Source organism: Necator americanus, chromosome II (genome assembly GCF_031761385.1).
Source record: "Necator americanus strain Aroian chromosome II, whole genome shotgun sequence".
NCBI classification, from domain to species: domain Eukaryota; kingdom Metazoa; phylum Nematoda; class Chromadorea; order Rhabditida; family Ancylostomatidae; genus Necator; species Necator americanus.
Window position 1 is genome coordinate 9,144,950 of NC_087372.1, and position 27,277 is coordinate 9,172,226.

Below are 27,277 nucleotides of genomic sequence, written 5' to 3' on the forward strand. Positions count from 1 at the left end.
AGCACAGAAACAATGGAAAGTGAAAGAAGGAAATGCAGAAAACATCCGAGTAACTACACTCGTTGTTAACGCTTAAACCGCGATGTGTCGCTGAGCCAAAAGTCGTGTGCAGCCGGCTTTTTGTCTGGAAAGGCAAAAGGATTGTTTTCTCTAAAAGAACACGTTATCACTACTAAATCCTTTGAACCTACCTGTAGTGCGGCAGTACACGGAATGGTTGACCGTGTCCAGGTACAATCCAGTCAGCCATGCAGATGATCAAGTTGGCGTTCTGACGTTTGATGGCGGAATCCCAGACGCCCTCTTCGTCCATTATATCGCGCTGAAGAGTATGGTTCAGGATATCATTCGTGAGACTCGGATCCTCTTCAGCAATTCTTTTCGCCCCTTCCACCTTCGAACCAATATGACAACTCACCCTCTCGCTGATAAGTGCCTCATTGGGAATTAGGTCACCGACAATAGCCATGGTGCCGTAGCTGGCAACATCGTGGATAAGTACGGTCAGATCGTGTTGAGTGTGTCCGGGAGTCTTCCACAGTTCGATATGAGGCGAGAGCTTGCGGTATGGGCGCTGGAACAGCATTGTACGATTATGGATCGCCGACACAAAAGCAGATAACTACGATATTACCTCTCTAAGTTCAGTTGGTGTAACATGTCGGCCAATGTACTCCATGGAATGGAACAGAATAGGTTTCTGTGCAAAGAAGTTCATGTTACCCATATGACTGGGGTGGCCATGAGTGATCACTACAGTGTTGATTTGGTCGAGTGTGACGCTTTCTTTGGCCAGACCTGTAATAAATATGCTCACAAATACGTAGCAATTCCGAAACAAAGATTAAAACATACTCTGAAGCAATCGCTCAGTGTCGCTTGAAGCACCGGTGTCAACCAGGACCAAGAATCCGTTGTCGTTGATGAGCGTAATAGCGCCGACAGTTTCGGATTGGCCATCCTGAAACTCGGCATTTTGCAAAAATAAAATCTGCTCCACAAACTTCTTGGGAAGGCTTAGTAAAATACCCTCAAGGGTCGGAGACTTCCTGCTTGTAGAACGCTGACGCTGACACTGTTCTGTGGAGTAGCTGTTGTTGACCAAACTCTTGCCCATGGATTCACTGCCTTAGTTGTGGTGCTAGGAACCAGAGTACTGGTCTCGATTTCTCTGGAGCATTTAGTATGAGTTTATAGGGACATATTTTGTGAATATTTGATGTGTTTGCAACATTTAATAATATGGAATGGAGGCAGAACGGTCCTGTACGCTGATCTCATGCTGATTCGTTATTCAGCGCGTTTTCAGTGCGAGGAGCTACTGGATGAGAAGTAGAAGTAGAATTGACGGGCTTAGTTCTGTCTTTGCACCTGTTTCCTGCCTCAGGGCACTAAGGTACAACCTTCTCGATGATTTTTCTCTTCTTTTGCAAAATTAAGATAACTTTTCATTCAACTAACTCTTCCGTCATAGTAGTACTAGGCTCGGTAGTTGTGGTGGTGGTGATCTCCTCAGTGGTTGTCGTTGCGGCAGAGGTCGCTTCCGAGGTGACACGGTTGTACACGGAAGGCCAAGTTGTCCTGAAGAGAACTTCAGTTCTTAGCCAATCTAGCAATTGTCTTCTTTTCAGTACCTATCTTTAATGTACCATGGTGCCTTCTTGGGCGTAGTGAAGGCGTTCCATTTAGGGGAAGCTGTGGGTGTAATGGTATTCCAGCTGAATGGCGGACGCAGTGAACTGGGCCGAACTGAATCAAGCAAAATTTTCTGGATGCAAAGATAAAAAGAAAGATAAAGAAAGAAAGACTCAAAGACGAAGACGTAGAGAAGGCTCACCTACTGCAGGTCGATTTGGCATTGGTCTGATGCGGTTATCCCGACAGCAGATGGATCTGCCCAGAACGAAAGACTGGTCGCAAAGATATCCTACCGGACAGTCACCAATCGCGGATGCACGACAGAACGAAAAATCTTCACCGATCATCAACGGTTCAGCATTGAAAGGACACACTGAAATGTAAAGAATTGGATCTGGTCTAGTTCTGTCCCGAAATGTCTTCACCAAAAGTGTGTGTGTGTGTAAAATTGTGTGTCCTTGGTGCAAAGGGTGCAAAGCTAATCGCGTCTTGGAGGTTGTTCAAACACAGAAGCCGTGAAGCGCAGCGCATAGGCCGTGCACTCTGCGTCAAATAATCTTGCCAAATATGCATAGCTCGCTACCGCCACCGCATTATCACACTTCTCGAAGATGTGCATTGAGGAAGTGCTCGTCGTACCTTGTTGATGATCGGTATAAGAGGATTAGGATGCAAGAGGATCATTTTGTTACAGTTCCCGTTGCTACAGTTGGTTGAAGAACGGTCGACCTAAGATTAGTAGGTGTTCGTCTTCCTGTTGGTTGTGTAGAGAACATTTTCCCTGGACCCTTCACAGCATTTAGAATAGCAGAACAAGCTGTGGTTCCTATACTAGGATTACATAGGAACTATGGGCCGTTGTTTCAGAAATCCTAGAAGTCAGTCGAGAAAGAAGATGTCCTTCTCCTTTTTTGTGCTGACATGAAAGTGTATACGTAGTGTCGCTTTATGTAAATGAACTGGAAGCATTACTTGCAGAAGTATTAAAATCTGAAAGGTTTAAAGAAGTATTGTAATAATTTTATATATTGGAGATCATAAGATCGGATATGCTTTTTTGTATGATTTCCAGAACCTTCTCGATGCCATCTTTTTTTATAAGAAGAACACAAAGTTACTCTTCAAAATATTCGAAAAGATAATAAAAGCACTTGAATCACACTAATTCTTCGGAATCTATGGCAGAACACATGCAATGCGGTTTCTACTTTGGTGGTGAAGATGTAGCAAAAACTGATTTTTCGAAATATTCTACTGGCTTAGTGGGAGAAAATACTGATATACAGTTTCTTTTTTTTACACTGGAGGGAACTGTTTCTTTTTTTTTTTGAACTATAATAATACATTCTTGATATCTGAATAAGAAACATCTTAAAATCCTGAAAACACTATTTGGGATGTTTTAAAAGCTGGTGATGATTTCAAAAAGGACGCTTTAAGCTTTTCCTGAAAAGTCACGAGAACTTTCAAGTCTTTCCCCGTAGAACACGCAATTCTATTGTACTTTTTGTTGATTCTCTAGGATTAACTGCTAAAAGTCTTTGTGTTTGCTGTAAAGCGAAGAGGTTTGTAATCGGATCGTGACATACGACGTACTTTAAAAAAAAAGAACACACGTTGTAGTAGAGCTGGCTTTCAATAGCCTATCGCTTGCGCGCGGGCGGGAGCGATTTCTTGCTGCTTTTGTTGCATCGTTGTAATTGAAGATGTGCGGAAGAGACGCTTCGTCGTCGTTCTCGTCGTCGTCGAACGCAAACACCCTCCTATGCTGGCCATCCTCCTTCGATGATCATTCAGCCAACTGCGCCCGCTATGTAATGTTGAGCGAGAAGTGGTCTCGTAGCCGCGGTCATTGAGTGTTTATCGCGCCCGCCCATCACGTGTGCCTCTTATAGAGTGAAGATAAAATAACAGATACACAAAAGTGGGTGATGATGAGGAGCGGCTTGTTTTTGAAGGTCCCGTGAATTGACACGCACATTTTTGCAGCACGAAGCACGTCGAGTGCAAAACGGTTTCACTCCTGGTACTGTACGTCAATTTTGACGGTTACACCACGACTTTTACGTTGTTTTTGCTCGATAATGTCAAGAGAGTGCGAAAATCGAGTCGATTGCTCATTATGAGGTTTGTAGATGTTCTCAATGAGGCTTTTCGCCGTGATAAGCAGTGAATAGTTGAGATTTTTCAACTTTTTTTTGCACAGCATTCTTTTATAGGTGCTTATACCTCGGTAGACATCTCATCATCTCATCTCGGTTGGAAATAAAATATATATTCACGAAATAGCTGTGAAAATGTGTAGCGCGCTCCACTGCTAATTTAGTTCGGGGCAAAACTCTCGAAATTGATGGTGGTGAGCTTACAAATAGGATTGATCACAGATCTAACGGGCCCAAGGTGTTACAGGAGAAGAAGTTCTAGGCATTATTGGGAATGCTTAGATCGCTTTTCGCGCTTCTCTATAAGTCCTCATTGAGATTTCCAGACATCTACACATTACGTTTAAGTATAGGTATTGTTCTAACTTTTCCGGAAAAAGTTTTGAGGAAAATTGTACTGGACTGCACTTGTTTGCGGTGCAGTTGATTAAGGATTGATTAAGGGCTAACGACTTTGCGCAGATAACGGATGTGTTAATGATTAGTTGCGCACAGGATCCCCTGAACCGTTGAAGTCTGTGAACTCTGGAAACCTGGCTGAAGCTTTTTCGCTCCTTGCCGACCTCGCTTACCCAGTCACTTAGATCATCTCCACACGTGGACTTGTGATTCCCTCACCTATACTGGAAATTCTATTCAAATCCTTTCCACTATCCCCATATAGCTGTAAAGCTCGCTCGAGATCAATGATAATTCGGTCCCGCTTAATTCTCAAGAGGTGTTCGTGTGAAGGAAACCGTCACTCATCTCACCGCCGCGGCTCGGCTACGATTCGGAAACGCAAACAACCGTGCAATCGCAGCCGCTACGCGACGATGCGCGAACGACAAAAAGCTGCGATACAAACAATTGTGTCCTCGGTGCTGATAAGCTGATTAGGGACGACGTGATGGTGATCAGGCTAATCTCAAGTTGTCTCGACCGATATGACGCCATGGATGGGAGGACGTTTAAGGTGATCGGCTATATGTATAGATATATGTGTGGAAGAGACTAACCATCACGAATTGGTGGAATTGTGGGCGGTGTCGTTGATTCGGCGGTTGTAACGGTAGTTGTAGTGGGAGTGGTGGTAATGATCTCGGTGCTAAGCGTTGTCGATTCGGTTGTTGATGGAGCGGTTGTCGAGCCACCTCTTTCGAGGCCAAATAATCTGAAATCACGAAGAATTATATGGCTGTGCGAAAAAGGAACGTTCCAATATCTCTCTGGAGACTACGCACAAATAGAAAAACTCTTAGAATTGTTTTATTGAATAAATTTTGGATCAGCCATTTTCATGAAAACCGTTTGCCTCAGATCCCAGATGTAAGCACGTTTCGTATCGATTACACGGAAATTCTCGGCCGACTCTATGGATATCTCGGGCTCACTGTTTCTGTACTTCTTACTTTCTGTGCTCCCACAAAAAAAATCATTGCCTTCGAAATAATAGTTCTTTATGTTTTAGAAGTGTTTTTTGCCTTTCTACTTCCCCACAATTTGGTCACGAAATCCCTCCATGGATGAGTTCCCCCCTTTTTTCCTTCGAACATCCATTATCTTCCAGTTTTTCAAATGTGATTCCCACAAGTTTTTTTAAATGCAGTGGAACTAGTTTAAAACTAATTTAATTTCAATATTTTGTTACTGGATTCAAAGTAAGAACAATAATTAACACATTTCATTCTTTGACCTCTGGCTGCGGAAATTATCTCGGAAATTGGAGACGTTTCCTATCGAAAATTGGAAAAATGTGGATGATTCGAATTAAGGAAAATCCTAATTAATGTTATGGATTGGAAAAAGCAGTATGAAAAGTAGAAATTGTGGATCATGGCTCCTATGAGGCGATGATGAAAAGGAAGTTTCAACGAGAAATGAGTAAATTCTTCGCGAAATCAATCGATATGTACACTTTCTTTCTCTCTATGTGTGTTTTATTGATTGAAACGTAGAGATTGTACCTACCGTAATATGGTACTAGCTAAGTCACCGTCTGTGATTGAATTCTCTCCATAGATGTTCTTACGGTTCTCTAGTATCCATTGTCGTAGTTGCTCTGTGGTGGCTGGTGTGGACAACACTGAAATATTAGTGAGAATTCGGGTCCTGCACAGATAACGTGTTCCCTTGGATATTATCTCACGGTAGATCCCCACCGAAAAAGATGAGCTTGTTTTGAATTATTAATTTTATTGATTTTATTAGATTATCAACGGATACAACGTTGCAATCCCTTTTCTGTCTATTGCGGACTTCTACCGCCACCGTATTCGAGTACAAAAGTATGGTAGCAACATTTCTCTTCATTATGAGAAAGAGAACTATTAAAAGGATCTATCCAATGTTTTTTCTTCTTATTTCACAATATATGAGGATTTTGTGGAGAGGCGAATCCAAGATGGAAAAAAAAGGAATAAAAATTGGAAATGAAAGAAGAAATCATGTAAATTTTGGAGTAGTTTCGAATATTTTTCTATATTTCTATTTCTATATTTTCTATATTTTCTTTATTTTCTTTACTATATTCATTTGCTGCTCTGTCCATTTAAGGCGCTTGACTGGAAATTCATGAAATTAGCTGTTATGGAAATAAAAATTGCCAAAGACTGAAGCACAGAGCTTACAAACGTTTGAAATACCAATGCCAACAATTATTTCAGTAAATCCGTTTCTAAAATCTAAAATTAGACTATCTTGCACCAATTTTCTTAAACGATACGAAAATTACGGTTATTCTCATCTTTTGAATGCGTTATTTAGGTTTACTTAAGTTTATTTCTAATCTAGTTGGTGAAACTCTGAACTCTCTGGGTCCCATAAAATATTGCATTTTGCTTACTGTAGGCCGAAAAGTGGTTGTATTGATTTGATTTCGCTTTCTTACCTTCGTTTACTTGTAATATTTTTAGTGAAAATCAATGAAACAGGGAATTTCGCTAAGAATATACGTTCTATTATTCTATCTACAATAGAATACTGTATGTAATACTGTATTATAAATTGTAACTGAGAACACTTACCAGGTAATACGAGTGCGAGCGCAATAAATAAGTTAGTAGATAGGTGCATCTGCAAAGGTGTGGAGTGTGTCCTTTCAGCTGGCGTTGGCCACCTTAAATAGAGAATCGCCGTCGGCCCGTCCACACATCCTCCCCGCCCACGACGAAGTTTCGCGGCTCCGCTCGTAACCGTCGGTCCTCGTCGAGGTGTATCGTTAGAAAAAAACAACCGCATATAGACACGCGCAAAGGCGATTGAAGTTATTGTGGAAAAGTTACATGAATATGCGAAGATTTCTAAGGCGAGTGATACGGTACTGGATTGTGCTGGAAGCAAGTTTTGAAATCCAGCGCTAACCCTAATTTGTAGCTCTTTTTGCCTGAATTTTGCTTAGTCCCATGAATTTTGCATATATGGAGTCTTATCCGGCAAACTGTACCTGTCGTCCAGTTTCCCGATTGGTGTTAGAACCATTTTGTTTCACTTTTCATTATTTTTTTCTTTTTTCCTCATGAAGAAATCCGTGAATAAATATGATCTTTCTAAAGTAATGGAATTTTCCTCATTTAAACACATAGGGCTTCGAATCTTAAGGTTAAGATGTCTTTTTCTGCTTTCAGTCTCTTGGCTTTGATTGCGAAGTTTGTTTAGATTACCATCTCATGGTTTATTTATTTATTTATATTAGACTGATTGTTACAGAACCAATTTTATCTACATACGTATCTTCTGACTTATTCGTTAATATAACAAAACTGGATTAATCCGAACTCCGAACTCGTGCCTGGGAACCTCGGCATACGTCTGTCTCCTTTTTCTATTAAAAGATTTCTATTAATCTATTGAATTATTCTATTTTTCCTATCTCTTCCTTTTTTTATCCATTCTATTTTTCTATTAAACATCTTTAAGCCTTACTTAACAATCAACAATGGTCCTGGCACTATCGATGCAAAAATGTTCCCAAAGAGTAATCGGATATTTTGTATCAACAGTATTCGGGGCAAATTCTGATCAGGACCCCTTTACATCTAGAAAAAAAGTGCAGGATAAGTTATTTTAAGCTGGGATGGTTACTTATTGTTTATTAACAGTTTATTAAATTTATATCAATCTTTATCTATTTATTTATTTATTATTTATTATTATTAATTTTTTGAAAATTTTTTTCATGAAAGGAATAAGCGCAAGATTGTTCCAATCGAACGGTGAAAAAGCCGAAATGTCAGGTTCCATCCGAAAACTTCATAAAAGCGTTCATAGAAAATAAAACCCCGGATTTTTTCTTGACACAGTCACACACCTCTGGAAAAGCTGCTTATTTCAGTCCGAGGTACAGTTAGAGATCAGTTATTTGAAAATCGGGAAAGAATAGGCCTAAGAATCTGGATGGATCCCATTCATCACCTTCTTCTCCTGCTGAGATACAGGCCTACAGTTAGCTACATTAGTGTAGGTATTTGTCGTTCAACAGATTTTTTCCAAAATTTCATTTGTTTGAATCGTTATTGATTGGTAGGTGCCTGCTGTCTCTCATTGGTCAACAAACTTTGTCATTCCACAGCTGATAAGCTTTTCCGTCTTAATTTTTGGAAATCCTTAGAGGAAGCGTTGACATTTTCGGTCACGGCTCGGAAATGCACTGAGTATTACACATTTCTTCGAGTTTATCCCGTAAAAACTCAGCAATGGTAATGGGTGTTAAAAGTTTTGCAAACATTCCGTGTATTTTTGATGAGGACGCTTCATAGCGTTATTGTGTTGACAGCGTCTTTCATCCGTCTTACGTCCTCCGTATTTTCTCCGAGGGGCACGTGTCGGGTTCTTAATGTTGCCGCCTCGTTTTTCTTTCTTCAACGGTGGTGAACGCAATAAAATTGATACTATTTGTAAAGACACTCTACTTTCGAGCACTTCATCAAAGGAGAAGTGAGAAAATCACGATGAAAAGGTGTTGAGCGCGAATAACACGCGCAGATGAATAGAGTTGAAAGTTCTTTTTTTCCGTCGTCCGAGTGTAGCGTGAGATGACAACAGTGCTGACATAAACGGAGCAGAGTACATTACCTTAGCGCCTAAAAACAGGTGCACGGAGATCGGATCGAAACGGAAACGTTCGCAGGTGAACACGAACGATGCGAACGTCTTTGACAGTATTTACTCGTACGTACCCGGCACTCATTGGGTCGATTAGGTGCTGTTCTCAACGTAAGAAAAAAAACGTTAATGATCCTTACCAAAACTGTTAATCGTCTTTTTTCCATGGTGGTATGTTGCATAATCGTTGAGTCGTTCGTTAAATGTTCCAGATGTGTATCTGTGAATAGCCAGATAGCTGGCTAGTCTCGCCTCTGCTACTAGCGGGAGGTGTTACGCAAATATTGTTCAACGAGAACAAATAAAATACCGAACACGCGTAGCTGCGCGTGCAAAGATGCGCACCTTATATGTGAGGTCAGCAACCGAAATGAGCATTTCGGTTGATAAAGCGGAGCGTTCAGGAAGCTAACGAAAAGATATTGCAATTCATTCATCCAGATTCTCATGGATTTCTCACGTTGGACAAGCTTTTCTGAGTTATTGTGAAGAAATTCTGTTCCTAAAAGAACAGACTTAGCGTAGAATTAGGTTATTTGCTGAAAAAGAACTGAATTTATGGTTTGCAACTAGGATTTTTATGTGAGTGCACAGAGCGATTTCAAACCATCGGCGATGCGGTCGTAGCCGTGTGAGTGAGTTTTTATGGGCTCTCTGATTGCATATTTCACCTAATATATTATGGAAGTGAAGAACGAAGCGGAGTCAGTGAGAGAAACGGCTACGACCGCATCGCCGATGGTTTGAAATCGCTCTGTGTAGAGCCAAGAAGGTCCTTCATCCCTTTCCAGAATCGGTAAATTGGTGCCTGCCCGATGAGCGTAAAAATACTGACATCACACATTGGCGGAGCTTCGCAAGACATTTTTCGGATACGTGTTGATCAACCTCAGACTGATTTTCAACTGAAAGACAAACACGCTGGTGTGCAAGGGCAAGGAAGAAGGACCCATCAATGCAGTACATTTTATGCTGTGCAGTTTTACCTCATTCCCTGGATGATCTTGCTAACGTTCATTGACTAACCCTCTTTGAGGTACAGGTCTGGTACCAACTTATCGATCACGAAGAGATAAAAGCTTCGTTGGCGCTAGAACGGGATCGAACTGTCGAAGATTCGAAGCGGCCTCAACAGATCTCTTACCGACGCTATGCTACACCCGCCCCATAGGCCCCAATAAAATGCTGAAATTCTTCCAGGAAGGGTAATCGCAGTCAATTGGATATGCCCTGGTGTTCTGATGCACTTCCCGGAGTAATAAAGAGCATGGCTGGAACGAGTTGGACCAGCGACACATCGTTCAGTCACTGTGGAACCTCTTTCCGTCTGCACTTGATGGACGCAATTAAAATTTGTTGGATTCGAAAGTTGTCGCGGTATGTGAAGACACTAGTCAATTATACCCCATAGAATCAAACAACTCATCTAATTTATGCGTTTAAATTACTATTTATTCATTACTATTTACTACTACTTACTATTATCTTATTATTACTATCTTTACTATTATCTACTTAATATTCATTTATTTTTGTTCAACCCTACACAACTGCGCACTTGTTTAAACTCGTCCGTGGATCAAGTGAACTCGTCCGTACTTGCGGTTTTGTGATATCGTATGCAACAAAAGCACGACAGTACAGCAGCTGGAGTATGTTTCTTGTACTACTGCTGTAACCAACGGAATTTCAGCCCGGAGACTAAAAAATTATCGTGTTGTTGTCTTCATAAGATTTCTTTACCTTACCGTTACTTTACTCGCTTTTTTTTCTTTACATGCTTCTCTGTACCGTATCCAAAATACTAACAAAAACTGATACTACCACTTAATATAGTTTTATCACTAAAACAGTTCCTTTGCAATGGAAAACTCGTCCAACTAATTCATCCATGATGATTCTGCCAAAGAGGAGGTGCAATAGATATATCCAAATGATTGGAAGTACTCTTTCCTGGAGAATTCCAGCATTTTATTGTGGTACAACGATGGGTGTAGCGCAGCCGGTAAGAGATCCATTGGGGCCGCAACGTCGATGGTTCGATTTCGTACCAGTGCCAACCAAGCCTGTTATCCGATAAGCCTGCGATAAACTGGCATCAGACTTGTCTGGGTGGATAAAAACACTGATTCAGTCATCGGTTGGCCCACGCAAGTCATTGCATAGGCCAACACGCGTTCCAATCACAAAAGATAACGGATTTCAGTAAGACGAGTTGGACAAAACGAGTACTCCAAGGATTTTACCTTTATATTTTTATTAGGGTCCATAATAAACAATGAGTTCTCCTAGACAACTATTTCCACTGCTACTCAGTTTTTCAAAGAAAACCCACAACGAGAGTATTTTTTCCTTTGTAGACCTTGACATTTTTCATGGATATTCATTCTGTAATACCGAATGCACTCTTTTTTTCTTCCTGTTGGACAGACGGATCGCTTTTGTGTTTTGGAGTCGTGGTAGTGCGCTTACTGACATCGTAATTCATGTTATTTGTAGATTCGTGGTGAATCTCACGTTTGCACATATTTATGAGAAAGAAAACGTGTGGAAAGGGCACGTACCGTCTGAAAGATGCAAGAAAAATACAACTCTTTCACCGATTTCACGCATCCGATGTGCAAACTCGGAGCTGCAAATCCATTTTGTCCTTTGAAGGCAGCGTCTCACGAAACTGGACTATATAAAAAACGTGTGAGAAAAAATAGAGTGCGGGATGAAGATCACGAATGTGACCGTGGCCTGCTCAATTCCACCCTAATCCTCATGAAAGACGGCCTGAGAAACTGCGTGAAAGGTGAGGTGCGCGAAAACGCTTTACCGTTGTGCACGCGCCGCGTCTACGTGCGAGCGGTTGAAAATCAATAAGGTCTCCCCAACGACTTACTCAAGTAAAACCAATCAGTGGGCAGCTGAGAGAACCGTAGCTTGTACAAAGGTGGCGCGTTGCAACGTACTTCGTAGGAAGTAAAATGGTTCCCATGCCGTTATCCATGCCGATGGGAGAATTGGGCGGAGTCACAGAAATATTTGTAATCTACACCCTGAACTCTTTAATTTCCCACAGGTTTCAACTACGTCAGTTTTGTGACGTGCTGCCTTTGAAAATTTACAAATGCACATGAAATATAGCTGCGAATAAAATAAAATAAAACACAAAAATGATACAAATAAATAGATAAAATGAAAAAAATAATAAAATAATAAACAGTAATATAATTTAATAACGAATAAATAAATAAACACATAAAATTGAGGAAAAAAAATTTCGACAGCAATAGCTGTGCAATGAAGTACAGTCAAGGAGTTCTACTTCTCATTGTTTTCCTACTGTGACATTTTCACTTTTTTCCTTCTTGACCTACAGAATTCTTAGTTATGTATCTTGGTTTTTATTTATTTTCTCTCTTGCCTTTTGGTCACTCAAACACGTCACAGGAATAAGTGAGCAATTATTTCAGAATAGCTTTAGGAAACATGCTGCAGTGAACCCGTCAGTTTCTATACTTTCTGGTAATTTTGCTTGAGGTAACAGAAATGTGGGGGCTGGAACGTTTTGTTAAAGGCATCATCCCACGAATCTGAGGTGGTGCGGATTTCAGGTGGAGTATTTGTATTCGGATCGTAGATTACGGAGAGGAGGATGATTCCGTCCACTTTTTTCTAGTTGCCGTAAAAAACGGGCCGTAACGTACGACTTCGAGCGTTCCGGCGCGGCACTTTCTACAACGAGTTCGATTGGAGCGCGCCAGCCGCGTGCACACACCACATCTTCCGGGCCAGCTAGCAAGAAATGGACGGAATCACCCCCCTCTCCGTAGTCTCCTATCCCGTATACGAATACTCTACCTGAACTCTGAACCACCTTAGATTCGTGGGGTGATGCCTTTAAAGACACGAAATTGACGATGTTGGGGTTACCCAACAAACAGAATTAGTAGAGATGTAGTAGAAGAGTAAGAGAATTATCACAGTCAAATCTTCATGGTAATCCTAGCATGATCCCGCTCAGTTCACCCTACTAATGTAGTAAATTAGGTGTGAAACAGTCAAGAGTGTAATCCAGTGCTTCCAACGACGTAACTTATTACACGATAGAATTCGGGCAACTCTGTCCTCGTCGAATGTCTGCAATCCAACTAATATTTATTATATTTATTTGAAAACACTCGCGGATGTACCACAACGTGGAAACAAGAAGGAACAGAGGTCACTAAAAATCCCCCAGGCTTTTTACAGCAGGGTTGGCTCTTCGTAAAACTTTGTACGGTGAGTTGGAAGGTCATTTGCCAGCTAAAAAAGGTGAGAAATCCTCTCACGAGATCCTTTTACTAAACCCACAACGTTACCGTACAACAACAATGGTTACCAAGATTTGGGTTCCAGATTTAACCCATTACGGGCACGTTTGTCAAGCGCGCTGGGCGAACGGATGAGGTGACCTCAAGCGGTTTGGCTCACTAACTTTGCTATTCTTGGACGGCTAATCATCGCTAGGAGAGAATAAAGACCAATTGTAGGGACGATATTTAAAATCAGCACACCACGAATCTTAGGCGGTGCGGATTTCAGGTGGAGCATCCGTATACGGGATCGTAGATTATGGAGACAGGGGTGATTCCGTCCATTTCTCCCTGCATCACTGCAAAGAGTCGCTTCCAGAATGCTGTTTTGTACGACGCTATCTATTGCAACGCTCCACCCCTTGCGCCGCCTCCGCCCTGCGATTTGTCGAAAATCAATTTGGACTGTCCCGATAGGTAGTAAGGGACGCTACGCGTGCAAGGGTGGCGCGCTGCAATAGAAGGCATCGTACAAAACAGCAATCAGGGGCCGGCTGCTTGCGGTGATTCAGGGAGAGATGAGCGGAACCACCCAGGTCTCCATAATCTACGATCCCGTATACGGATACTCCACCTGAAATCCGCACCACCCCAGATTCGTGGTATGCTGAAGAGTTTATCAAGGCAGAATTCCAGCTATGTAGCTGGTGTCATAAAAAAAACAGAAGCAAAAAAAAAGAAATTGAACAGCTGAAGTAAACAGCAGGAGCTTCTCTATCTGCACAATCGTAGACACGTTGTGGTTTTCGGAAGTAATTGCATCGTTGGGAAGAGATCACACAAAGCTGTTTCACACACCTTTTTCTCGATTACTTGCTGGAAGTGAGTGTGGTTTTTAATTCTCGTGAACTACACCCCTACTATGCTCTCTATGTGTGGATAGATCCGAACCATAGGTTGGATATGGAGGAGCCGATCCCCTTCCAGATGAAGGAGGTCTTGCCCGTCTCCAGACAATCTAAAGTGAAGGGGTATTATTAACCTGTTAGGATGTTACATTTGTAATAATAAAAATGATTAAAAAAATAATAATAAAATTCAATAAATGAATCCTTTTTAGAAGCTCTCGAAAAGCCCTCGAAAGGGAGGAGAGAGAGAGGGTAGTTGTGACCGCAATTTATGAAGGAGACGCAAATCTCGTTGTTCGGATTCCGAATCCAGACATCGTCAGCTTCGTTCGATGCACTGCTTTTAACTGACAGTTATTCTGTTTCCAAATAGCAGTTCTGGAACAGCTGTGAGAAATAAAGTAGCTGGCTGTGAAGAGCTCGCAACTTTTACATTTACTGACTTATCTTCTTCTCAATGCCATCAAATGAGGTGACAACCGATACTTAAAATTGCATTTGCGGATGCATTTTTGTCAGCTGTCGCGGTTTTAATGTCATCCATTTGAGACTACTTTCCTACTACATAGAAACCTGCAAATAAAGCCTGTCTCGTTGTTGTTCAAGTACAAATATTATCATTCGCTGGCTCTACCGGATGCTCGATTCAAATTCGCCGAAATTAACAGCCTATTTTGAATTTTTTTCTGTCATTTTTATGTGAACTTCTTTGTTTGTTTGTTTGCCTGTATGTTAACATTTTTTGTTTGAAAAAAAAAAAACCACGAAAGCTCTCGATTTCTTCGCACCTAAGTGTTTCTCCTTTCTTGCGGCGCTCGAAATGAAATCGTTTAACATTTATTCACCGCCGGACAATACAGTATCCATATGATACTATGGACTAACGGAAAAGAGGATTTTAGGCGCTTTTTGAGGTATTATCAGTTTTCGTTCACTCTTAAAAGAGCGATTTTTTTTATTTTTCAGGTCCCATTCTCAAAATAAATATGTGAGCTTCTAATTTTCTTGAATGGTGGCGAGCGAACGTTTCTGGAAATTTGTCAGAAATTTGTAAGTAGTTGTGAGAATTTTTTTTTACAATGTTACATTTAAAATTCATGCACCTACTCAGAATAAGGGAAGTTCTACAGTGTAAAAAAAATTAGTAGTTTTTCCCCCAAAACCTTCGTTCTACAGATTTTTCCCGTAGAACTTTTTTCCTACATATTCAAGTGTACTTTTGCTGAAGATTATATTTCATCCAGTTATTTGCCATGACTTTTTTCTTCAAATATCTTGGGGTAGCGGGAGAAGAGAGAGAGATTTCTATTTGGTTTTTACCGCAGAGTGCAGCTTTATGGGCAAAGACGTGGAAGAGTTCAAAAGCATTGATGTCATCGAATTTTGATTATTAGCACAGCGTAGCACATCAACACATCTCTTTATGCCACTTTTTTCTTATTCTTTCTCTATATTTTGAAAGTTACGGTGACTTACCAATCTTCTACGCGAAACATTATGTCCACCTGAAAAGATGCTACACAGCCGAGCGCCGAAAAACCAGGAAATGGCTTTGATTTCAATGTAGCTGATTTATGGATTGACAGTAGAACATCACAAAGGAAATGACAGAGGGAAAAATTGAAAAGGTGGATGGTTTCGCCTCTACCGAGACGATCCCTCGATTAGATTAGCCTACCTTGAGGCTCTTCAGCAGGGATGGAAAGGTAATTCAAAAGAAAATTGATAGTAGAAACAAAATCAAATTTATAGTAGCACAAAAAACAAAGATATGTAAAAGTAGAAAAAATAAGAACAAAAAAAATCGAAAAAAGACTTCGTAGACAAATCGTATTTTAGCTAAAAATGTGGAAGTGAATAATGCGTAATGATTGATCAAAGTTTTTTCGGCTGCAGTTCGTTTTTATTTCTGTTATATTTCCGTGGTATTTTTGAATATATAATCTGTGAGATCAAATTCAGTCTGTCTTTTATCTCTGTATGCATCAGTGAATTGTTCGGATAAGTGAAGATCGAGAATGTGGAAATCGTCGGGAAAATTTCCCATGCGTTTTTATATTCCCGGGAAAAATATCGTTATCCATGTGTTTAGTTTAGTTAGTGTTGTGCGGCTTACAGCAAATAGCATACATCTATTGGAGTGATATTCTGCTCACATTGACAAGGGTCCCAGGGGATGCCTCACAGAAAATCAGGTGTGATAATACGGTCAACCACGAGGTTTTCAGCGCTATTTTTCTATTCATTCTGGTTAAGCTCATCATCATATTTTGATTTTTTTATTCGAAATAATTCTAGCGATGGTGATGGAAGGAGAAAATAAAAGCGGAGAAAATGAGAGGAATTATTTAGGGATATGTAGTACTAGAGATGTCGAAGAAAGAAATAAGTAAGAAGTAGTAAGGTAGTGGAATGTATTGCTTTGACCGTTCTCGTGCGCACACTTTTTTGCGCTTTCGTTCTCAAATTCGTTCTATAAATTTTGCACTATTTAAAAAAGTGAAACTTTCTTAAACTTCTTAAATTATGTGCACTCCAATTCTTAGAATTTCTTGGCCTTAATTCAAAATAAAAAGGATAAAGGATAAAGTCACTGGCGTATCAATCCACTCAGGATGCGCCAACGCGTTTTACCGGAAATCGTAATCGTTGAGGTTTTGGAACGCGTGTTGGCCTATGCAATGAATTGCGGGGGCCAGCCGATGATCAAGTCAGTGTTTTTATCCTCCCAGACAAGTCCGATACCAATTTAGCGACCCCGGAGGGATGAAAGGCTTGGTTTGCACTAGGGCGGATTCGAACTCTCGACCGTGTGGCTACAACGGACCTCCAACCGACTGCGCCACACCCACCCAATTCAAAATAGAGTTGATCATGTAAGGATTAAATGATGTTAATTAGAATTTAAGAATTATAGAATTGACCTAATTCAATTTCTTAAGCTCTTCCGGTCAAAGCAAATTTGAAAATTTGAGAGTGAAAAAAGTAAAAAATAAAATAATATAAATAGCAAACTTACAATAATAACCTCATATTATGCAGTTTTTTAAACATCTGCGCTACAAAACTTCTCAAATCCATCAGTACATTCACCAGTTCCATGAGAAAAAAAAATTATCCAATGTTTTCCCTTGCACCGATCTCATTGATCCCACAATTTTTCAGATTTCATATAAAATATATATATATATATATATTTGTTATAGCATATATATATATATTTGTTATAGCATATACATATATATATATATATATATATATATATATATATATATATGCTTTGCTTGGCATGCAGAGCGCAGAAGCGCGCACTTAGTGGCTAAGCTCCGCCCACAAGGCATGAGGTGATTGGACATGCATAAGGGATCGAAGTGCTTGGAACGTGCTGCATCGTGCACTTTTCATGCAGCTCCACATGCATGATTTTTGCATTGAATATGAGAATTTAATTCGGGAACGTAAAATCTACGGACTACAACTCGTATTTTATTATGAATGAAAGCGTTGTCGACGTTTTGCTCACGTATGTAGCTGAGCTATGCTTAAGCTGATCGCCTAGGATTTCACGTTGTTTATAGTAGAAATCGGCCGGAATAATGCTTATTAATTTATTTTTGACGTTATATTCAATGTGCTGATATTGATTCATGTGAATGATGAGGATTTCTATCCACTGCCTCCTTCTTCTTCCTTCTTCTTCGGCTGCAATCTGTTACCGACGATGATGGAATATGCTCTTGTGCAATCTTTTCATTTGGAATTTATTTTTTTTTGTTTTTTTCTTTGCTTTGTTTTTTTCTTTGCTTTTTTACTTTCGAAATTTGCGTATTTTTAACCCATATTTACATACTTAGGTTATTGGTAATCGAGAGAAATATTCAAATATAGATGTTCATAACAATCCCAATTGTTCTTCGCTTTTTTCGTGATTTTTTTTCTCTGCAGGAAATTATTTTAGCAGGCGGAGTATCACAAGCCTTCTGTAACTGCATCTGTCTTCTTCGTATATACGTAATTTCCTAATATTTTTATATGAATCTATTACATTTACTCTGTTCGGACATCTACTTTGGTTTTTTGAGGAATAAATTAGTTTCCCGCCCACAATAGATCCTTATTATTTACCACGATCATATTTCTAGAACAATTCCGCAAGTCTTTGTGGTACCATCACTACAATTACTCTTATAGACAAACTATGAAGGAAATTTTTTCCTTTACTCATATGTGTGACCGAAAGTGAAAATATTTCCGGATAAGTCCTAGTGCGTACATAGTTCGTCACAATGTTTTTCCTTTCACACTATTTATATCATTAAAAGGCTGAACAGTGAACAAATAGAAACTAATAGGATTTTCAAAACAATTCTGAGAGAAGCAGTTCTGGGATTTTCTTCTTTTTCACTAACCTGAGAAAAGAACGACTTGTAGAGCAGGCCAGATATTATTAATGGTCAACTTCTTAGCGTATTTTTCCATATTTCTATTTCCATGGTAAGCAATTTGAAAATTTGGAAGCTTTTCGGGAATTCTTTTTCGGTTGCCAACAGGGTAGACTGCGCGCACCTCATCGAACCCGAAGTCGGCCATTTTCTCACATTTTAGATGATTTCTCAACTTGAAAGGGCAAATGTGACACTTGAGAACGTGAAACGTTCCATTACTTGGATTGCCTCTAGGGCTTTTCATCGGCAAACCTTTAGTGGCACCAGGATGAACACTATGTACTAGTTCATCCTGGTAATGTTGTTCTCTACTTGTAATCGTTATAGTGGTGAATTTTTACGAAATAAGAACCTATTACTGGTTCTATTAGTTCTTTTTTTTCTTTTAATTTTGAACTCACTCTGTTTTCCCGCAAAACGCAATGAACATTCGCATCTCGACGATACTGCAGCAAATAGAACATAGGTTTTGGATTACTTTTTCTGGACATAAGCAGTAATCCATGTATACGAATATATAAACGCCTTTATTTATAACTTTATAAATGTTTAGTCTAATGTTTTATTTTATAAACATTTTCAATATATTTGTATATGTCTTTTTACAAACCACAAAAATTCCGACAAAAAAGTTTTGCTAAGGGTTTTTGCCAATGTAACTCTCCTCACTTAAGATTTTCACTCAAACAAATTTGATTTAGAATTTTTGCTTCTTCCATTAAACCTCTTTTATTTGACCACAAAATGTAATAATTATTAATTAAATAAATAATATATAACAAAATAATAATAAAAATAATAATAAAATAATAATAATAATAATAATAATAAAATGTAATAATTAATTAATTGTGGTAGTATTAGTAGAGTTTTTATAAAAGCTAATGCCGCTAATGTAACTCATCTGACTCAAAAAATTTTTCGTTCAAATAAATTCCTCAGAGAATATATACAACGAGAAATGGAAAAGGTAAAATAAAATATTTCGGAGTTTTTGCTTTTTCCTTTAAATTTTTTATTTGGCCGCAAAATGGAATAATTATTAATGTAAAACTGAATGAAATCACCTGCAGCAGACCGAACTGCCAACGAGGGATCTTGATTGGTCAGTTAATAAATGCTCCGCCTCCTGCCGAATCACAATCTGGCCAATTTTATTTCCTTTGTTTTTGTTTACGTAGGCGGAGTAAAACGTTTTCAGCAATACATCATCCTAATTTTTTTTTTTGCGAATGAGACTTTTCCTTAAAGGTTTTCCTAGTTTTCAAAGAACTTCCAGTCTAGATCTAAGGTGCCCTACGGTCTGTCTATCTGTCCGTGCCCCACGGTCTTTTTTTATGCAATTGATATGATAATTCGTTTTCCAACAGATGCATCATGCGCATGACAACTCGGCCATTTTGGACGAGTTCTCTCGGTGGTGTAAAGGTCCACGAATATCTGCGTTTGCCCCACAATTGTTGGCGATTATTTTCTATGCTAAACTATTGTGACAAGAAAAATGGACGAGTTTTCCGTGTCGAACATTTGTAACCGAAAGCCGTTACGTGCTGATGTTGTCCTTATGCGTGCTTCGCTCTTTCCTATCTGTCTTTTCGATCGCAAACACGAATCAGTCAAGTGGTGTAAGTGTTTGGTATTCGGACATTTTGGGCTCATTGGAAAAAAAAAACTCTCGTTCGATTTTATGGAGAACTCGTACACCAACCGTGCCGCGAAAGTTCCATGGACGGTGTGTTCTCCTTTTCATTCCCCCGTATTTTTTTTTACCAAACCTCGACAATTTTTTATTACTCGTAAGTATGACGTCATAGGTGTTAATCTCCTTAGATATTTGTTTTTGTTTTTTAGTGGTTTTTGTTGGTAACTACAATTATTATAAATAATAATAGGGTTTTTAAGTTGGCAAATCTCTGTCCTCCTTCCAACGTCTCACTCCTCCCTTCAATCTCTCTGTAATGGGTGTTCGGAAGCGAATTTAATCTCGTGAAAGCGTTAGAAAAATCTCTTCGACTTGTCTATTTTCGAAATAATGTCCTAGCGCACGAGCCATCTCATAAAATAGAAAGCCAGTCTTTTTTTCTTTGCTTCGGGAGACATCCGGGAGGCCGAAACAGATAATTCCGCACCAGTAGTAGTTTATCAGAGATTCGGGATTCGACTTACGGGATTACACACGGGACCCACGCTTTAACGTTGGAGCGGCGACGTGAGATTTATTGCCGCAAGGGTCACAGTGTACGTAAGTGCAGCTGACGGAACTGTGAACGGCAAGCGTCCGGGTTCGGAAAAAGTGAGCTCCTGATACTCGTGGCGCGAATATGTTTCATGCTTCATCGTTCGTGTGAAATTGGATTAAGGGGCGTGGCGTGGTGTGGACGCATCGGATGAACGCGCGAATGAAAACTGCGTAGCTCAGCTGTTTTCTCCGCTATATAATGCGAACATATTCAAATTTTTCTTCATTTTTCTTTTTGTGGATTTCCATTGTCATTACGGCCGAAAAAAGAACACTCGTTTTCTTCTTGATCGTCGAATTTCCTCCAGTTTTTTCGTATTAAATGTTGTTTTTTTTTGTTGTTGAAAAAATGTGCTGTACGTGTTTGGGGTAGAAGCGAGTAGCGTGCACAAAATATTACAATGTAATTCCTCCAAAACTTTAAGGTATGGCCGCGAAATGTAAAAGAAATCCTGGAACCCTTCAAAATATCGCATGAAAATATACACCGCCTCAGGTAACTCGCGAAATCGGGTTATTTTTGCTCCCTAGGCAAAAAATTTAAGAAGAATATAATTGGTTAGATACCTTAATTTATAGTTCGAATGTTCTTTTGTCTTGAAACCTCGGCATATTCTGTCTGTGTTTTGCTATTACCTTACCTTATTATTTACCTTAATTTATTATTTATTTGTTATTTATTATATTATATTATTTGTTTATTTTATTCACCTCAATTTTTAATTCGTTTATCCCATCATTTAAAATAGTTTAGTTTTTTTTTTGCTTATGAAACAGGTTTCTCAAAGTGTTCTCCGAAAATACGAACGTTTTGGTGCTACAGCTCGCATAAGTTCCAGGAAAACTCTCGGGAAAAACTATTATGCAGATGAAACTCACAGTATCCTCCGGGTGAAAAAGACAAAATGTCTACAAGTACAAATAATTTCTCATTCATTTCTTATATCTACTATTTTTCTATTTAGTAGACGTTATATAAAGAAGAACACATCATTGCGCACTAGGTGAAATGTTTTTCAAAGATTTCAGTGTGGATGGGTCACCTGGAAATTTAAGAATAAAATTTCATTAAAAACTCTATAGTTTTCTATGGTAGACGGAATTTTTGCAAAAAAAAAGTATTGCTCGGGGTTTTCGATGGTAAGGGAATGTGGTGGAGTCGGTACAAGAATCCATTGTAGATGTTCAAACACATTGAATATAAGTGCACTAAATAAAAATACTAGAGAGTCACGAACAGAAAAAGAAGAGTAGACAGTTATAAGGCTATTGAATGACACATTGAAAAATCTTATTAAGAAAAACTTTCGAGAGGAAAACAAAACCACGTGAAAAGTGTAGAACAAATAGCATAGAATTATTTATATATTTTTTTGCAAATCTTTGTGAGCGGGTGTAGCGCAGTCGGGAAGAGGTTTCGCCACGACAGTACAGTAGTCGATGGTTCAAAACCGCCATGCCAACACAACCATGCTTTTCATCCCTCAGGGTCCCTTCGCGATAAATTAGGGCCCGGACTTATTATGGAGGATAAAAACATTGTCTTGACATATATCGCTTTGCCCCCGCATGTCACTGTATAGGGGCGCTGACTGCACACGCGTTCATAAACGGCAGACGATCCTGAATTGACGTCGAACGTCGAACGCGTGGGTGGTGTATCCTCGAAATGAATTATTCGATGCTGTACGCCTTTTTAATTGATTTTCTTGAGCTGTAGCCAAAATTGATTGATTGATCTTCTTTATTAAATATACATTTATAAGAAAATCAGTTAAAACTACGCTTCAACATGCCAAGATTAAAGGACAGTCGAACATGGGCTGCACGCTTTATTTCTTCAAACGATGATTATCTCGCTTAAGTATGCTCTGCGCTGAATCTGCGTTAATTATTAAGCGTAAGGCAGTGGAAATTCGTTTGGAATCGGAGAGATGTCCCCCCTAACTAAAAATAACAGGTAATATCCACAGTACTTATTGAGAACAACTGCATCCTAATAGCTGATGACTTGGTGTAAGACTTTTTTATTTCTCAGCAGTGTTGAAAAGTCTGGAAACTAATTGCTACCGATGACGAGTAAAGGAAAAATCCTATGTCTTTGTCTGTTCATTCTTAAACTACTTTTGCGGTTGGGAGAGGGGAGAGAAATAGAGTTCATTTATTTATATTTATTTTTTATATTATATAGTTTACATATTTTTATACGAAATGTGAATAAAATGGATGAAAAATTATTTAATAATTACTTACATTCGCCTCTTTTAGCGTTGGAGTTTTTCTTTTTTTTTTTCTTTTTGAAATCACTTCACTAGGTTTGAACAGTGCTTTTTTTGAAAAATCTATATCTTTAGTTAGCTTAGTTAGAAAAAATTGAAATAATTCTCCTCTTTTAGCTACGCATTTTTTCTTTTCTTTTTTTCCTTTCTTAAAATTCTTAGCTATGTATTATCAGATGTGTTTTTTAAAATCTATATCTTTTAGTAGAAAATAATTTAAAAGATTTTTTTGCTTAATCTTAAACACTTCATTACTGCTTTACATTTTTGTGTTGAGTGTCACACTTTGCTTTTTTTGATAAATTAAATAAGGTAAATTTTTCAATTTATCACTTATCATTTAAAAATCATTCAATTTCATTCATCAATCAGTCATAAAATAAAAATCATCAAAAAATCAAGGAATTCATTCTTATGCTGACGAAGTTCTGATTTCTAGCATTCATTTGAACTATTAAATTTCAATTTAATCGTTATTATATTTTTATTTAATAAATTTATTATTATTACTAAATTTCATCGCATCAACTTCACATAATCCTCGGCTCTGAACAGCTCGTTATTTACTTGATATCTATTTATTTTCCCATAAGTTTATTTATTTCCTTAATTTTTCATTCTATTCTCTTCGATATCTTCAATATTCAGCCATAACTTTTTCCTATGCTTCTATCCTCTTGTTTTTTTCCAGAAATTTTCCCTGCGATTTGTTTTTCTTGTAAGGAATTGTGAGGTACCGTGGCAACCACGTTCTTTTCACGACACATCCACAAGAAATTCCCCTCTGGTCTGATGTGGACCTCACCGATTGGTGTACATCGTCGTCTTCGTCGGCGCTTAGTGGCCGTACGTGACGTCCGTTCCATTAGAGCATGTGTCGCGTCCAATTCGTCTCGATTGTTCTTGAGATTTCGAGTAGGAGGCGTGAATTTCGTGGCCACTAAACTTGAAGTCATTCGTTCGTCGACCATTCGGGTAAATACCCGGTCGGTGCCACGATAATTACGACCACTCCCGTCTGAATACTATGTTCAAAAAGAAAAACGAATATCCTTTTGACATCGTGCCAAGAAAATCTTCAGACTGCGAACTCTCGCCTTCGTAGTCATATCCATATAGCTGGAATATCTTTAGCATCAATCTTTGTCCACACGCAAAAAAACATCCATCAACAACATGCCCTCAAGCGATGTTTTTCGGCTTTTCTTCTCTGTTCGTCTCCACACTCTCTCCATCCTCCGCTAACAAGAGCCATTCTTGACGTTTTCAGTGATTTTCAGCTCGACTCGCTCGGAAATCCGCTAGTTGACATAGTTTAAATTGATACTCGTTTTTTTTCCTGGTGCTCTGTCCAACTCCGATTTCTCCGGGAGCTCTGCGGATATCTTCCGAGAAAAAAAAACAACAACATATGAAGATTACGTCTGCCGAGAAAACCCCTTATTAGTACGTGAAGTTATTCGAATAAATTAAATTATGCTCAGTTCCGGCAATTTTTCGCACCACGCCTTCAGTTCGGTTCACAAACAACCTTTATTGTCCCCCTGTCTCGAAATAAATTGTTCGACACAACACTTTTAGTGCTGAACACCTATAGTCAGTGCTTTTTTTTCCGGATGTGAGACTGTTTACCATTACAAGGAGCAAATAAATTTCACAGACACCTTTTTTTTGAAATTATGTCTGATTTAATAGCTATGGGGCTATTTCTTCCTTCGTCCATCTCCAACGTCATAATTTTTAGTTTTTATTTCATTTAGGTTTAGGTTTTTATTTCATTAAGTTTAGGTTATTTTTTCTTTTCCAAAACTTTCCTTACATGGTTAGCCTAGTATTTCATGTAATATCTACTTCTTTTCTCGTTTCTGATGAATGGACCATAATTCTTTGAAATAAATTTCACATCAATGACATCAATTTCTTTAAAGTTTAATTGTAATTTTTCTTTCAGAGAATAATTAAATCCCTTCTTGTAAAATAGTCCTGAAGGGAGTCCTCTCCGGGAAGGAACTTCAACTCCCAGTGTATTATAGAGGCATTTTGATCTAATTTTATAAAAATATAACATAACTGCGTCTTTGTAAAGTATAGACACAAATACGGGCATATTTATCCCACTCCAACCTGACTAAAACCCGTATTCTAATCCGCAGTTTTTGAAAATCAATGGGATTTAAAACATGTAAGCGCGAGAAATGTTGCCACAGTACTTACTGTACTGAAAAGTTCCAGCCGTAACTGTGTTAGCTGCGGATGCGGTTTCTATTCTGTAAGCCTGAAAGTTTTACCGTTTGATCTTTTTTTTCTCGAGAAATTAAGCACTTTTCCACAAGATATAATTTTATTTTTCTGAGATTTTATTTCCTATTTCCCTTAAAAGTAAATGAATCCTTTGCAGTTTCATTTAGTCTTTACAACAATATTTTAGTTTATCATAGTTTATATTTTTGTTTTTTCTTTGATAAACTGCTCAATGCATAATTTTTGGCCCTTTTTTACTTAAAAAAAATGGCCGGGGCAACAAAGTTTACGTTAAAATGGTCAATATTTTGTGAACTCGTAGAAACTCAAAAAAAAAAACGACCCCGCAAAACTTAAAAATTGCTCGAGAAGATTCGCTGCCACCCTTTCATTGTTTTCAGTGCATTTTTTTGAGTCCCACATTATTTCCGATGCACTTGTGAGTGCTAATTGATACGCCTTGTTTAATATTGATTTGAAAAAAAAATTCTTCCCATTCTTGGAGCTCAGGTTCCCATGTGATGGAGGAGATTTTCATTTGTGTCCGTTTTTACTGTTTTCATTGCACTTTTTTGGAATGGTTGATTGAATATAATCTTCTTTCATCCAGAAAAAGTTTGATCATTTCAAAAGTTCCGTGCAAAACCTACATATCGATTGATGTACAGTTGTGCTTGATAGACCGGGGATTGTTGTTGCGATTGGTCGAAATAGAACACAAAATGATGTTGGTTTATTCGTAAACAGTCAATTTTGTATTATATTTAGTTAAAGATGGATTAAAACAAAGAGCATTCAGCATTTTTCTGAAGTATTCTTAGCAAAAAAATCAAATTTATCTAACTGATAACTGAAAAATCCCTTTTTGTTCCGTTAGGCTGTGTCAATCCGGCCCATTCGGCCCCATAACTGAATATTGGCGAGATCCTTGAATTGGCTCAAGAGCGCGCTCAATTAATAACGTTAGGTATGCGTGATCCTAATGAAGAGGGTCAGAATATATGGCTGAATAATAGCGAACACGTTGGATAATGGAACCAATGTGGTCTGCAATTACGGACATCGTAGAAAAGGCCACTTTTGGAATTTTTTCCGTGTTTTTAGATGCGTTCAAAGGAAATATTTGTGCTCCTTTCGTTAATCTATTATTAGATTTTTTTGCGTACAACTTCAGAGCTGTTAGCTGCTAACAACTCCCTCCCATTTTCCCTTCTCACCTTTTCGTTTTTATTGATTGAAATTTAAGTCCTTAATGAAGACGAGATGTCCTTTAGTCCCTTAAATGAATAAAAACCTAGGTGTCGCGAGTATTTTGATTGAAATAGCTAATTGAATGGTGGAGATTGCCCTTGAAACTAAAAAAAAAAGCATTTTTACCTTCTTGGAATGAAGATATCGGAGGTTTTACATTGTATTCTATGGTTTTTGCGTTTCAAATCACAGTGTCTGTGTGTGTGCGTTTCAGCGAGGGGGCGGAGCTTAAAGTTGTGCGTTTGCAGTTTGTTCACCTCACAAAATTTCCGAGCTTTTCAGCGGGTTATTCGGATCTGAAATCATACGTGAGCTGAACTTCTATGGATCTTCAATCGTGGCATTTGAACTTTTACTAAAAGTGTGTGGGCACAGCACCCTTGCGTTATTTCGTTATTATTTATTTGTATTATTATTATTTTATTTGTATTATTTGTTATTTAACGTTATTTCTCAATCCAAGATGCTTAAAATTTTTAAAACTAGTGCAAAAATGAATTTAAAGTAGTCACTTTTTTTAGACGATACTAAATAAATTCTGCGTAAAGTTGATGAGATCGTTTCGAACATAATCCAGAAAAAAAGAGGAGAAATTGCATCGAACTTTAATTTTTATTTAATTTCTCTAATTTTACTGTTTGTTATCACTTTTCACTCGTTTTTCTTTTATTTCTTAAAAAAATTAACAATTAATAATTAAATTAAAAAATTTAAATTTTAATCTAAGCTGTTACAAGTAACATTCTCTT

The 27,277-nt window shown here is 38.5% G+C and overlaps 1 protein-coding gene across 3 annotated transcripts; it reads right to left on the reverse strand.

Moving 5' to 3' along the window:
* Window positions 1–72: 72 nt before the first annotated feature.
* RB195_017239 (uncharacterized protein) lies at window positions 73–24,007 on the reverse strand (the record flags this gene model as incomplete). Of its 3 annotated transcripts, none has more annotated exons than XM_064184153.1 (12): window positions 73–124; window positions 192–322; window positions 419–574; window positions 635–798; window positions 856–961; window positions 1,030–1,171; window positions 1,462–1,581; window positions 1,635–1,749; window positions 1,838–2,011; window positions 4,799–4,953; window positions 5,751–5,865; window positions 23,842–24,007. In XM_064184153.1, 12 exons carry the CDS (start codon window positions 24,005–24,007, stop codon window positions 73–75), a joined length of 1,596 nt encoding a protein of 531 aa, XP_064040034.1. The 3 variants fall into 3 exon arrangements, with proteins under 3 accessions (XP_064040034.1, XP_064040035.1, XP_064040036.1); XM_064184154.1 differs by lacking the exon at window positions 23,842–24,007 and adding an exon at window positions 6,806–6,854; XM_064184155.1 differs by lacking the exons at window positions 73–124; window positions 192–322; window positions 419–574; ... (6 more) ...; window positions 4,799–4,953; window positions 5,751–5,865 and having other exon boundaries at window positions 23,681–24,007.
* Between the last annotated feature and the right edge of the window lie 3,270 nt (window positions 24,008–27,277).